This window comes from Neovison vison, chromosome 2, assembly GCF_020171115.1.
Source record: "Neovison vison isolate M4711 chromosome 2, ASM_NN_V1, whole genome shotgun sequence".
Taxonomy (NCBI): domain Eukaryota; kingdom Metazoa; phylum Chordata; class Mammalia; order Carnivora; family Mustelidae; genus Neogale; species Neogale vison.
This window is the reverse complement of record NC_058092.1, coordinates 221,569,845-221,583,319: the sequence shown is the minus strand read 5'-3', so window position 1 is coordinate 221,583,319 and position 13,475 is coordinate 221,569,845. Positions and strand designations below refer to the sequence as shown.

Genomic DNA, 13,475 nt, shown 5'->3' with positions numbered 1-13,475 from the left:
ACTTCGTATGTGACTATGGTGACTAAGGAAAGCTAATATTCAATTTTAATTACTCTAAATTTAAACAGTCATATTTGCCTGGTAAATAGCAATGGTTTGGGACAGTACAGAGTCCTGGAAAAACTGGTATGGAAATTTTCTGATACTGAAGCAGAATACACTGAGAAGTTAGAAAAAGTGAACTCTGAATGGAACTGGCTACTTCCTAAAGACCATATCCCTTGTTTCCTTTCCAGTTCTACTACAGCTACTTCAATTGTTTATTTTTGACACACTGCGCATGAGCGGGGGCGAAGGGGCGGGCAGAGGGAGAGAGAGAATCTCAAGCTCAGAAAGGAGTCAGACCTAGGGCTTGATCTCACAACCCTGGGATCATGACCTGAGTCCAACACAAGAGTCAGATGCTTAATCAACTGAGCCACCCAGGCACCCCCTATACGTAAAAGCTAAATGTTAGAGTTTCCCAGGATTCCATCCTGAGGATTCCATTCTCTTTCCATTCAACATGTGCTCCCTAGGAAATTCTTGTTTCAATTATCATCGATATGCTGAATGTTGTTTCCAAGTCTAACCTTCTAAGCAGCAGACCTAATTATCCAAATGCTTACCTGACATCTCCATTTGAGGTCCCACAGGTAGTAGAACACATCCTCTCCCTACCTGTGAACAAACTAAAAAAACCTGGTGGTCCTGCAAAGTTCCACACTTTAGTAAATACATGCTTAAGGCCATAATTCTAGAAGTAAACTTTTATTTTTTTTTCTCTTAAATAAATCATGAAGTCTTACTAATACAGACTTCTACTACTCCCTTAAATGTTTCTTTTTCTATCCCCACCACTACAATCCCAAAGTCATTGTCCTCTCTCATTTGTATTACTCTAACAGTCTCCCATTTGGCCACTTGGAATCTAGTTTTTACTCCCTTCATCCACTCCTCTCAAAGTAGCCACTGTTTTTTTGAAATACACATCCAAGAAGGTTAAGAGGAAAGATGACAGTTAATCACATTGTGCCTATGACTAATATTTGTGATCTTCCCTGATAACTTCTTTTCAGCCAATTACAGTTTCTACTGGGTAAGGTCTCCTTTACCCTTAGGGATTTTGTTCTCATGAAACACTTAAAAACACAATTTAAATAATGTTCTTTATTAGCTAATATCCTAACTTTCTTTTTCTAGGAATCTTGTGCTCAATTTTCACCTTTAGTTACTAAGCTATCCTAAATGGTAGAGCAGACTTCCTTAGGAAAGCTTAAAAAACGAAAGACATTGTCTCAGAAAGACTCAAGAGAATGAGGGAATTACCTCTAATAATTCAATGTCTCCATGATATATTCATTATATACTCTAATAGAAAAATAAAGCAGGAAAAAAAAAACCAAAACATATAGCTTGTGGCTTTATAAAGAGTAAACAGTATAAATAACTATACTGAAGTTAACTCTTGACCACATAAAATGCTTTGTTGCACTTTTTTTGTGCACCTGTTTTTGTATACCTTATAGATGCCATTTGCTGTTTTATAGTTTTCCAGAAGATTAAATGGTAGTGAGGACTCACTTCTCTCAGTTCCACATTTTTGTGGTTTGATGACACTGCAAAGATTGATTTCAATCTCCAATTTCAGCTACATGTAGCACTGGAAATTTTTTAAAAGACTCATCTGGAAAACATTTACAAATACTTTATTTATATTGACTACCTTAATGCAGAATGACTGACCAAAAAATTAAGATAATTTTTATGTGGTCAAAAAATCAACAACAGAATTCAGGTGAAAAGCACACTTTCTGAAGGCTGCTTTATACCTTCTGATCTTGAATCGTAATTCAGAGTAGCTAAGTTTTCACCACAGCATGAGCCCTGTTAAACATCAGTGGAAGCCTGAGCTTTACTAGGAGAAAAGTCAGAACTGTTAAATATTGTTTTCAGATACTATCATTTTTGCAGTGTTCTATCTTGCAACTATGTTCTAACACCTTATAAGCTCTGTACTGTGCAAATTATCATGTACCTAATTAAAAACAAGTTCTGAGGGGCGCCTGGGTAGCTCAGTGGGTTAAAGCCTCCTCCTTCAGCTCAGGTCATGATCCCAGGGTCCTGGGATCGAGCATTGCGTCCAGCTCTCTCCTCTCTCTGCCAGCCTCTCTGCCTACTTGTGATCTGTCAAATAAATAAATAAGATATTTTAAAAAAACAGACAAAGTTTTGACATGCAGGTTAAAATATAATCAAAGGACACTATTAATCTATTCATCCTACAAAATACTTGTTAGTCTTATTTAGCAATTACAAGACAATGTGGTGAACTCTGTTAAAAATGAGTTTTGAAGTGAGAAAAGTAAAACACTAAAGGAAAAATTATGTATTAATATACTTTTCTATTAAAGGCAAGTATTTTTAAAAAAAGATTCAAGCCATATAGTATATGTGCTGCCGAAGCGAGCACAAGATTCAAGCCATATATAACATTCCCTTTAGTACTGGGCACTAGGTTTTTAAGTGCTAGCTAGCTAGAGAGATTTACTGAATAATTTCTACAAAATTATTTAAAGAAAATGGTACAGACAACTGAAGCAAATGTTTATTTGTATATCAAGCTGACTAAACCAATGTAAGATTAAATCCTCCATATAAATATCAGTAATGATAAAAGGTAACTTAATAACATATGAAATCCAATTAATAATGGTCATTGATAAAGCCCCTCTTAGATCTTCCAAGAACATTTTTATTAGCACCTAGGACATATAAAATCCTTATCATGTCATTTAAGTATTATTCAATTATTATTAGGATTTTAGAACAGAGGTCTAATGATCTGTACTAAGAATGAATCTCCCCACTAGCCCACTTAGTCCAAAATGCTCCTTCCTCAAGATTCTTGACTTTGATCTGTCAGAAATTTGACATAATATACTGATTTTGTTAGAACAAGGCACTTTACTGCCATCTGCTGAAAAACTGTCATAATATACAAATCTATGATTTGACTATATCCCCCAACATGTAGCACTGTTGCACACTGCACAGCCTGCAAAGCTATATGTAATGGCCCTGACCATATTACTCTTAATGGTCCAGACACTAATAGTATGGACATTAATCTTCCTGTCAAACTTTAAAAGTCCCCAATCTAAAAAACCATAAATTACTATCCAGCTCAAGTCCTGATCATTAACAAGTATTTACATTCTAAACAGTTTATATCTAGAATGTGTATGTCAGCAGGATAGTTAACAAGGATATAAAGTTTTTTTAAGGGTAATAATGACCCAACTTCAGTTTTAAGAGTCTTAAAATCTCCCAAAAAAACGTTACTTATATTTTAACTTATATTTCAAAGTTAAAAATAAATCTTACACTGTTGGTGGGAATGCAGGTTGGTGCAGCCACTTTGGAAAACAGTGTGGAGATTTCTTAAGAAATTAAATATAGAGCTACCCTATGACCCTGCAATTGCACTACTGGGTATTTACCCCAAAGATACTGATGTAGTGAAAAGAGGGGCCATATGTACCCCAATGTTCATAGCAGCAATGGCCACAGTCGCCAAACTGTGGAAAGAACAAAGATGTCCTTCGATGGATGAATGGATAAAGAAGATATGGTCCATAAATACTATGGAGTATTATGCCTCCATCAGAAAGGATGAATACATGTTGATGTATCAACATGGACAGGACTGGAAGAAATTATGCTGAGTGAAAGAAGTCAAGCAGAGAGAGTCAATTATCATACAGTTGCGCTTACTTGTGGAGCATTAAGGAATAAGATGGAGGACATGGGGAGATGGAGAGAAGTGAGTTGGGGGAAATTGGAGTGGTAGACGAACCATAAGAGACTGTGGACTCCAAACTGAGGGTTTTGGAGGGGTGGAGGGTGGGAGGTTGGGTGAGCCTCGTGGTGGGTATTGTGGAGGGCACGTATTGCATGGAGCACTGGGTATGGTGCATAAACAATGAATTCTGGAACACTGAAAAGAAATTTAAAAAAAAAAAAAAAAATTTCACAGGGATGCCTGGGTGGCTCAGGTAAGTGTCCGAATCTTGATTTCAGCTTAGGTCATGAATGATCTCAGGGTGGTAGGATATAGCCCCAGCTCGGGCTCAGCACTGGGGTGTGGAGCTGGCTTGAGATTCTTTCTCTTCCTCGGCCCCTCCCCACCCCCCTCACTCTTACACTCTCAAAAAACAAACAAATAAATAAACCCACGTTTCCTTAGAATTAGTATTACCAGGTTAATAAGGCATTCTAATCAATAACAAAATACTGGTACCTATTTTATAAAACATCTTAATACTTTCGTTATATAGCAACACTCAAGATATCCTCTTATATACCAAATCAACATCACAATTCTTATATATTCAAATTCTCGGAGATGTGAAAATCAACCAAACATGGCTACATCTCTTCCAATTGCCCAAAATAGCTCTTAAAAGTTAAACTAACTAAAAGAATCAAAAGAATAGAGCAAGAGAAAAGTTTTAGCAAACATAGTTGGTATGCCATCTTTCTATCCTCTGGTATAGGCAGAAGGAAGACTTTCTTTTTTTTTTTAAAGATTTTATTTATTTATTTGACAGAAAGAGATCACAAGTAGGCAGAGAGGCAGGCAGAGAGGGAGGGGGAAGCAGGCTCCCTGCTGAGCAGAGAGCCCGATGTGGGGCTCGATCCCAGGACCCTGGGATCATGACCTGAGCCGAAGGCAGAGGTTTAACCCACTGAGCCACCCAGGTGCCCCAAAGGAAGACTTTCTTCATAAGGTGTTCATTTTAGGTAAATTTGAAAATTACAGGAATTTACTTTCCTGCTTATTTATCAACTCTGCCATTTGTTTTCGTCTAATTTTAATCATACAAGAATAACCATATAACCTTGGTTTTCCAGAGGCAGTTCTGATGTATGGCTGTTTTGCCCAACATAATGACTGTTAGTGCTCCTTTTCCATTTCAAAATGTCCCATTTTATACATTTTAACCACAACCCAATATAGCTGATTGTTAACAATTATAATTTTGTGATCTGAAATTTGGACTCAGTATGCATGGCCTAGCATGAAAAGCAAAAGTTGTAACAAAAGTTACCACAGAAAGACTACATAAATTGTGATGCATAACCATTTATCTATTTTAAATGACTAAGGCTTTACAATGAGATAAATTAGAAATATGCAATTACATTTTTGGAGCTCATCCCAATTTATCACCCACTTTTGAATGTAAGTACAAATAAATGTTTTATGCATATATTCCTCCTTCAAGAGTTTCTATCTTGTTTTCACATGTATCCATTAAGTCCATAAATTATGTAGCATCTCCCCCCTTCTTTCTGTATGAAATAATCATACAGGATTTAAAAAGTACTATATTACCACAGAAGGACTGTTTAACATTGTCTTTGTGGTTTTGATACCATGATATATTAACAAAAGCGAAGTTTAGAGCAATTTTCCAATGTAACATTCTACAACACTGCCTTTTTTTTTTGTAATTTATTGAGCCTTATTTATTGAGCGACTACACCTGATTTCTTCAAAAGAAAGGAAAATGTCTGGATATGCCAATTAGTCCTACAGTTTGAGGAAAAGTATTAGCTCACAGTCATTCAACAATATCCCTTAATATATTCAAACCCTGTTTAAAATTTGATTTCAAAAGGATATCCCAATTAAGAGTCCATTTTAGTTTCTTACTAGAAGTAATGAAATTCAAAGGCTTTTACAAGGTGGCAGCCATAAAAAGGACATATGCTTTATACTTCTTTAAAAAATTTTACAGTCCTCAGCTATATACGGTTTGCTTGTAAAATGACCTGTTACAAGTGTGATCCTTCTGCATTTCTGTTGCAGACTAACATAAATGAAGGTAGGGGAACCAAATGTTTCAAAAACTAAATCTATTTTCATTTTTAAGAAACAATAAACTTTTTTCTCACAAAAAAAATTAGTTTACTGCTTTGAAAGTTCAAGTTCTATCATTTTTATATATAAACACAACTGGATATGATATTTTAAAAAAACACATACACATAGATATATAGAGCTGTAATAAACAAATTCCTTTTATAAACAAAATTTTAACTGAAAAGCCACAGTAGACAGAAAAAAAGAAGAAAGGATATTACTTGGTAAAATCCAGTGACATCTACAATAGTTTTACAGCACATTTAAGCATTCTAGGGTTTTATATCTTCACCTGCCTTCCATTTCTTACTTGCTCCTTAAAAAATTGCCAATTATGAATCCAGGTTTGACCTCAAACTAAGTCCTGATTGTGAGTGCCAGAAAAAGGAAAACACTCCAAATTTCCATTTTAATAGAGCTTCAATTCAAAAATGGTTTTATTTAAAACACAATGCCCACCCAAATGGAGGAAAAAAAAAAAGAAAACCAAGCAGCAATACTTAATTACACATAACATTCATTATATGGGAAATGATTTTTAGGATGGTATCTAGAATGTACTTGCTCTGTCTCTTTAATAATTAATGGACTTAGAATGACACTACCAAAAGTAAGATTACTGTCTAACGGGCACACACTTACAGTACTGCTAGCCTTAAAAGCAGTAAAGCAAAAGAAAACATATCAAATAGCACATGCACATCTTACAGAATTTCCACTGAACTATCAATGGCTTCTATACAATGTGCCTCTTTTCCGTAATTGTATTAACAGCTACCAAGAAAGGAAAGATGAGATTAAAATCAATGGTACTGAACTGAATTGTTTGAAGCCAGTGCCCCAAATGTGGGGAAAAGTGCATTTAGTTCAGCAGCAATATAGCACAGTGTGAAGATATTGTGCTTAGACGCAGATATTCCAGAACTGAGAGATGTACAAGGCAAGTCAAGATATAAAACCATAGTACACTGTTAAATAACCTTGAAACATACATATATTGCAGTGTTCAAAGAAAAACATTCATTTCATTGTACAAGGCTAGGGAGAAATCCTTAAAGTTACCTATTGTAGTTTATGATATAATAAATACATATCTATATAGCATTGTATATACATATATAGAATGTGTGTGTGTTTATGTGGGTTTTTGTTTTTTTTTTTTTTCCAAATTATTCTGTTAGTTTTTTGTCATTCTGCAACTTTCAGGAGTGAAAACTCTTCCATACTGTAAGTTTCTGTTTCCCCAAACTTAAGAAAAGATATCTGTACTAGAAAAGATCTCAATACCCTCCCCCAACCTAAAGACTCACTTCATGTATTTTGCTTTACAACTGATCAGAGAAACACAATTAAAAGAATTCTAGAATTCTTGACTGTATCTTTTCACCTGCCAGTTGTTTCAACAAGCAAATATCTTTTAATATTTAAACCAGCTGATGCAAATTCTTTAGCAGAGGATATAAACTAGATTTCACTGATTAAAACAGAGCAAATCAAACAAACAAACAAACAAAATCCAGTGATTTACTCTGACTGTAAACAATATATAAAATTTAAATCTCAAATTTCAAAATAAGTTAAAGAAAAATTCTACCTTTAGGGCCTATAATACTACAATGATCTGGCAACTGGTGAGGGGAAAATGTATATAAAAAGTTGCAACAAAATTGTCCATTATTTTTGCTAAGAGAAAGTATATCTAACTATACTACCTCTGGCCCTTAAATTTAATAACTTCATAATTTGTTGGCAAATGTTTTTAGCAAACTGGCGTATCATATTACACAACAGAAAAACATCCATCAAGTTCAGCAAAGAAAACTTATATAAGCCTTTTGTACAGAATTAAAAAAAATCTAAATGGCTATGATTCCTCTATTAGCAGAAACACATAATGCAGTCTTTATAAATCTGCCAAATATATCAATATCTACATAAATAGATACAGATATAGATATGAAACATTAATGGCAGTCTATTTTTGAACAGTGTGTGGGACCAGCAGATTTGTATCAGACCATGGCACGATATGGACCCTGCATCTTTAGGAACTGAATGATAAAAGAAGGACCCCCAGCAACAATCTGAGGTGGAAGGTGACTGAGTGGACAGTTCTCAATACTCATGATTGAAAGCTTGCTGCAAAGAGCCAGCTCAAAGGGAAGGCTATGTAGATTGGGGTTGTCATTCAAATATAGTTCTTCTAGGTTCTCCAGTGTACCTGTTTAAAAAAAAAAAAAATCAAATCAATTACTATTTTTTAAAAAAATCAGTTACTATTTTAGAATTTCAGTTGGGCATGATACTATCCTGGGCATTATATATACTGAATACACATTGACTCTTATTCTCTTCTCTTCGTTTGAAAACTCTATAATTATGGATCTCCCAATTTTATTGCATATTCAAATCAAGTGGGGCTGATCTAAAGAACTCTGATGTCCAGGTCATGTTCCATAAATTGGTATTTCTTCCTTTATGGTCAGTTTTCAAGTTTCAGGTTTTTTTTTAAATACACATGCTACATGTCCAAAGATTTTGTTTGGGACAGCTTGGCATTGGTATGTATTTTTTCGAAACTCCAGAAGTATGTTTATTGTAAACTGGTTCCTACAGTCACTTTCCTTGTACAAGGAAATACCAACAATGTAATGATCTCTTTTAAAAATAAATTTCTCATATGGAAAGATTTCTGTTACTTCATATAAATCTTTCACTGAGAGAGTTATCACTATTTGGCAATAAGCCAAAAATCAACTTACGTAATAATCTTAAAAAAATTATCTTAGACTGTCTCAGGATAGTCACACTTTCTAGGCAATGTCTCCTGCAATCAAATGAGGCCAGATGAATAAACATACTAGAAATGAAGGTGCCTCCCATGTTTTCTAATTTTTAAACTTCAAAACTTGTGATATTTGATACTGGTATGCAGAAGACTAATGAAAATAATGGCTATCAGGTAATGGATGTTTACATTTAAGATTTTAACTATGAGAAGTTACTATTATTATTCTTACTTTACACAAGTAGAAAACTTGAAGTTTAGGGAGTTTCCATATGTTACCCAAAGCCATAAAGCCAATAAGCAGCATGGCCAGATTTTGAATTATATATCTTACCCCAAAACCATTTTTTTTTTAATTAAAGTATAACTTACATTGTAACTCTAAACCCATTCTTAACCACTAATATAAAGGGTCTCTGAAACTACATGATATAGATGGAAGAACACAATATATGGAATTACTAATTTAAGAACTACAATGTAACCTCAATTGGTAATTCTCTTTGCAAAATGGGGTTACAACTTGCATCGACTAAAATTCAAGGTAGTCACATTAATTATATGAAACACTGAAAACATTTCAAGATACTGTTAAATAGTAATTTAATCAAATAGTAAAATTAATCCTAAAACCTCAAGAAGAAATATTCTTTTGGCATAAGACATTACTAGTTTAATTCAAGCTTGTGTAATTTTTAAATGGAAGAAATATAAAATAACTCATCTAAAATAAGGTTAAACATATTGGAAATGGAAGTAGGTCAAAATATTCTCAAATGCAATATTAACTCTACCATCCCATGAGGAAACCTACCCAAAACCAACCATCTGACCAACAAAATACTGGGAGCTCTATTTAAAAGAGAGAAAGAGAATCTTGACCCTGAGGTAACATCAGGTGACAAAAACAGATTTGTCCTATTTATCTGAAATACTGCTTGAACACGCAAGAGCAAATTAGTAGAGAGTCAAGCATCCAAATGGTTCATACCAATTTCTTCAGGAAGATGAGTGAGTAGGTTCTCTCCAAGGCCTAGATGTGTGAGATTGGTAAGGTGACCAATGCCTCTGGGAAGGGTGGTCAACTGGTTGTTTGTCAAGACTAATTTCTAAAAGATTAACAAAATAAAAGATAGTTACACATGGATTTCCTACTACTGATATAAATTTAAAATAATGTATCTACTAAGCTGATAAGATAAATTAATAGGTAAATTAGATTAGGTAAGAATCACTCAATAAATTTTACTTTTAAAGTATATCGTTTGTTAGCAAGTGAAAAGTAAACATAAAACTCAGCTCTACTGCTATAATAAAAAATCTCTAATTAAAGAATTATATCAAATTCTTAAGAAAAATGTGCAGTTTGGAATGTACCCCCAAAACTTTAGTCATATAACTATAAAATCACCAGGATAATGTTTTACCTGTAAATCCTTAAGGTAAGCAATTTCATTTGGCAAGGATTCCAATTTGTTCTCCTCTAGATCCAATTCTCTTAACTTCCTAAGGTTTCCAAGACCATGGGGAAGCTTCTTTAGAAGATTGTTTGATAATATTAGAACCTAAGAGAAATTATTGATAGTGTTTGGTAATTCATGAAATGGAATTATATATTACCATTGGGTGGCTTAAATTTTATTAAACTGCTAATTTTCCAAAGAGTGAATATATATATTTTTAAGATGTTATTTATTTGACAGAGAGAGAGAGAGAGATCCTAAGTAGGCAGAGAGGCAGGCAGAGAGAGGGGGAAAAGATGCTCTCTCATCTGAGCAGAGAGCCTGATGCGGGGCTGGATCCCAGGACCCTGAGATCATGACCTGAGCTGAAGGCAGAGGCCTAACCCACTGAGCCACCCAGGTGCCCCCACAAATAGTGAATATTAAGAGCAATGTTCACTATATAACATAAAACATTCAACTTAAAAAAAAAAAAATTCAACTTACTCTTCTTAAAAAAATCACCATAGCTATTAGAAATAAAAGATTTAACTGAAGTCGAAACTAATGAAAGCAAAAGTTTAATTTTACCCGTAACAAATAAAATGTAAAATTAACCACTTGTATTAAAATTCATATAGTTAATAGTATTTTGATACTGAGTGGTTACCAATGTGCATCTGATAGGAAATCACTTATTTATTCAAAACCTCTTACAAACCATCACTTTTAGGGAGGTAATGATTTCTAAACTGCCTATTTTAATACGCAATAGTGAATATTTATGGTATATTTATTATACTGCAAACCAACCTCTAATATACTGAAGAGGGGAAAAAAGTAGTTGAGAAAGACAGTCCCTGTTCCCAGAGAAATTATGGTGGTGGTGGCCATATTAGGAAGATAACACCGAGTATGGGGATAGTGGAAAACAGCACTGAATGGAAAGACCTACATAAGATTCTGGTTGATGTTTTATGCCCACTTTTTTCCCTGCAAAGTGATACCACCTATAATAACGTAAGCATACATAATAAAACCAGAAAAACCCAGTAGCTATTGAGTTTACCACTTGCAAGGCACTAAATGCATTGTCTGCATTTTCACATTTAATCCTAACTCCAATCTTCTGAGGAAAATACTGTCATCTTCATTTCACAGTGGAGGAAACGGAAGCTTGGTCGAGTTAAATCCATAAATAGAGATAAAAGTGGAATTGTACCCAGATCTGTCTTCGTTCAGAATTCATGCTTTTAACCACTACATATACTATTTGACCTTACTAAATAAAATAATTTTAAAAAGAAATTAGATTTTAAGAAAACCTGGATACAGAGGAAACTTTTAAAAATATATATTTAGGTTGCCTAGGTGGCTCAGTTGGGTTAAGTGACTTGCCTTTGGCTCAGGTCATGATCCCAGAGTCCTGGGATCAAGTCCCGCATCAGGCTCCCAGCTCTGCCAGGAGTCTGCTTCTCCCTCTGACCCTCTCTGCTCTCATGTTCTCTCTCACTCTTTCTTGCTCTCAAATAAATAAATAAAATCTTAAAAAAAAAAAAAAACACACACATAAAAATATATATTAGTAGTAAGCTTTTTCATAAAGAGGACAAACATTCCAGGGACTCGGAAGCTGGAGAATTCATCCTTCACTAAGGAGGGGACAATAAGATGGATCTTTAATTATGGAAAATAATTTAAAAGGAAAAAAAGGAATGAGAAGAGGATACTGTAGATACTGAGAATAGTAAGACTAAATGTTCAGCAGTGCCTGGGTGGCTCAGTCGGTTGAGCATAGCAGGCCTTGGCTCAGGTCGTAATCCCGGCATCCGGGGATGGAGCACTACATCGGGCTCCCTGCCCAGTGGGAAGCTTACTTTTCCTTCTCCCTATGCCTGCTGCTGCTCCCCCTGCTTGTGCTCCCTTCTCCCTCTCTGCCAAATAAATAAATAAAATCTTAAAACAAAAGATTAAACGTATACAGAGCTAGAAACATGCACAAATTCCCAGCAAAGAAAATATCTAATTGGTTAAATAAGAGTGTACTAGGTAATTAGGATGTAAAAGTGGGCCAGAATCATACGAAAGGTCCTCATTGCCAGTCTAAGGACACCATAATCATTCTGGTAGACATTAGTGCAAGATTCCTAAATAGAGTTAAGGGAAAAACTATGTTCTAAAAGATGCTAAATTTTAAAGACATTTCTTTTAAAGACACTTTATAGTACTCAAACCTACCAACTTTTAATGGACAAGAGTAATTCAGAAGCACTGAGCCCAGATTAAGTAAATACCTCATCATCCTAATACAGTTTTATGTTTAAGAGAGCTCTAACATTTCTGGGGCGCCTGGGTGGCTCAGTGGGTTAAAGCCTCTGCCTTCGGCTCAGGTCATGATCCCAGGGTCCTGGGATTGAGCCCCGCATCAGGTTCTCTGCTCAGCAGGGAGCCTGCTCCCTCCTCTCTCTCTGTCTGCTTCTCTGCCTACATGTGATCTCTGTCAAATAAATAAATAACATCTTTAAAAAAAAAAAAAAAAAGAGAACTCTAACATTTCTTTTTTTTTTCTTTAAGATGTTATTTATTTATTTGACAGAGAAAGATCACAAGTAGGCAGAGAGGCAGGCAGAGAGAGAGGGAGGGAAGCAGGCCCCCCACCGAGCGGAGAGCCCGATGCGGGACTCGATCCCAGGACTCTGAGATCATGACCCGAGCTGAAGGCAGTGGCCCAACCCACTGAGCCACCCAGGCGCCCCGAGAACTCTAACATTTCTAATTATGATCTTCCTCCAGTAGAAATTGCTTATTTTAACTGGAAACTTTATAAGCAAGATGAATGCAGAAGGATCTAAGGAGTTCTAAATAAATGCTCTTTTATACTCACCTCAAGAGAAACAAGACCAGACACATCCTCAGGAATCTTTGTGAGCTGATTGGTGGCTAAATTCAACTCTACCATACTGGTCCAAGTTCCAAAATCCAAGGGAAGTGATGTCAACTGATTGTCCTGGCAAAGACAAAAAGAAGTAACCAAAGTAGAATGATAAAAACAAAAAGCTCCATATACATACACCTCTCTTTGGAAAGAAAATTCTTATTTAAACAAAAAACCCAATTCCCCTTTTTGATACCCAAATAAATAATGAAAAAACAATGAAAAATCTAAGCCTCCAAAGAAGTTTAACCTTTTTATTTTGAAGTTAAATTAGAAGTTTGTTCCTTATGTGACTATCTGTATTAGACACAGAAAAATATACCATATAGACCAACAATTGAGATTTCAAAGGTCCTGGTGAAAAATAGGTTTTTCCCATTTCACAATAATATACAGAAA

At 35.0% G+C, this 13,475-nt stretch overlaps 1 protein-coding gene across 2 annotated transcripts in view; it reads right to left on the bottom strand.

Moving 5' to 3' along the window:
* Positions 1 to 5,112: 5,112 nt before the first annotated feature.
* SHOC2 (SHOC2 leucine rich repeat scaffold protein) overlaps positions 5,113 to 13,475 on the bottom strand; it is a 99,016-nt gene continuing 90,653 nt past the window's right edge. For both annotated transcript variants that reach the window (XM_044240491.1, XM_044240492.1), the window contains exons 6-9: positions 13,026 to 13,148; positions 10,127 to 10,264; positions 9,691 to 9,808; positions 5,113 to 8,132 (exon numbers count right to left, since the gene is read on the bottom strand). In XM_044240491.1, coding sequence (XP_044096426.1) covers positions 7,924 to 8,132; positions 9,691 to 9,808; positions 10,127 to 10,264; positions 13,026 to 13,148 — 588 coding nt within the window. In that variant the 3' untranslated portion in view covers positions 5,113 to 7,923. The remainder of the gene's footprint in view (positions 8,133 to 9,690; positions 9,809 to 10,126; positions 10,265 to 13,025; positions 13,149 to 13,475) is intronic.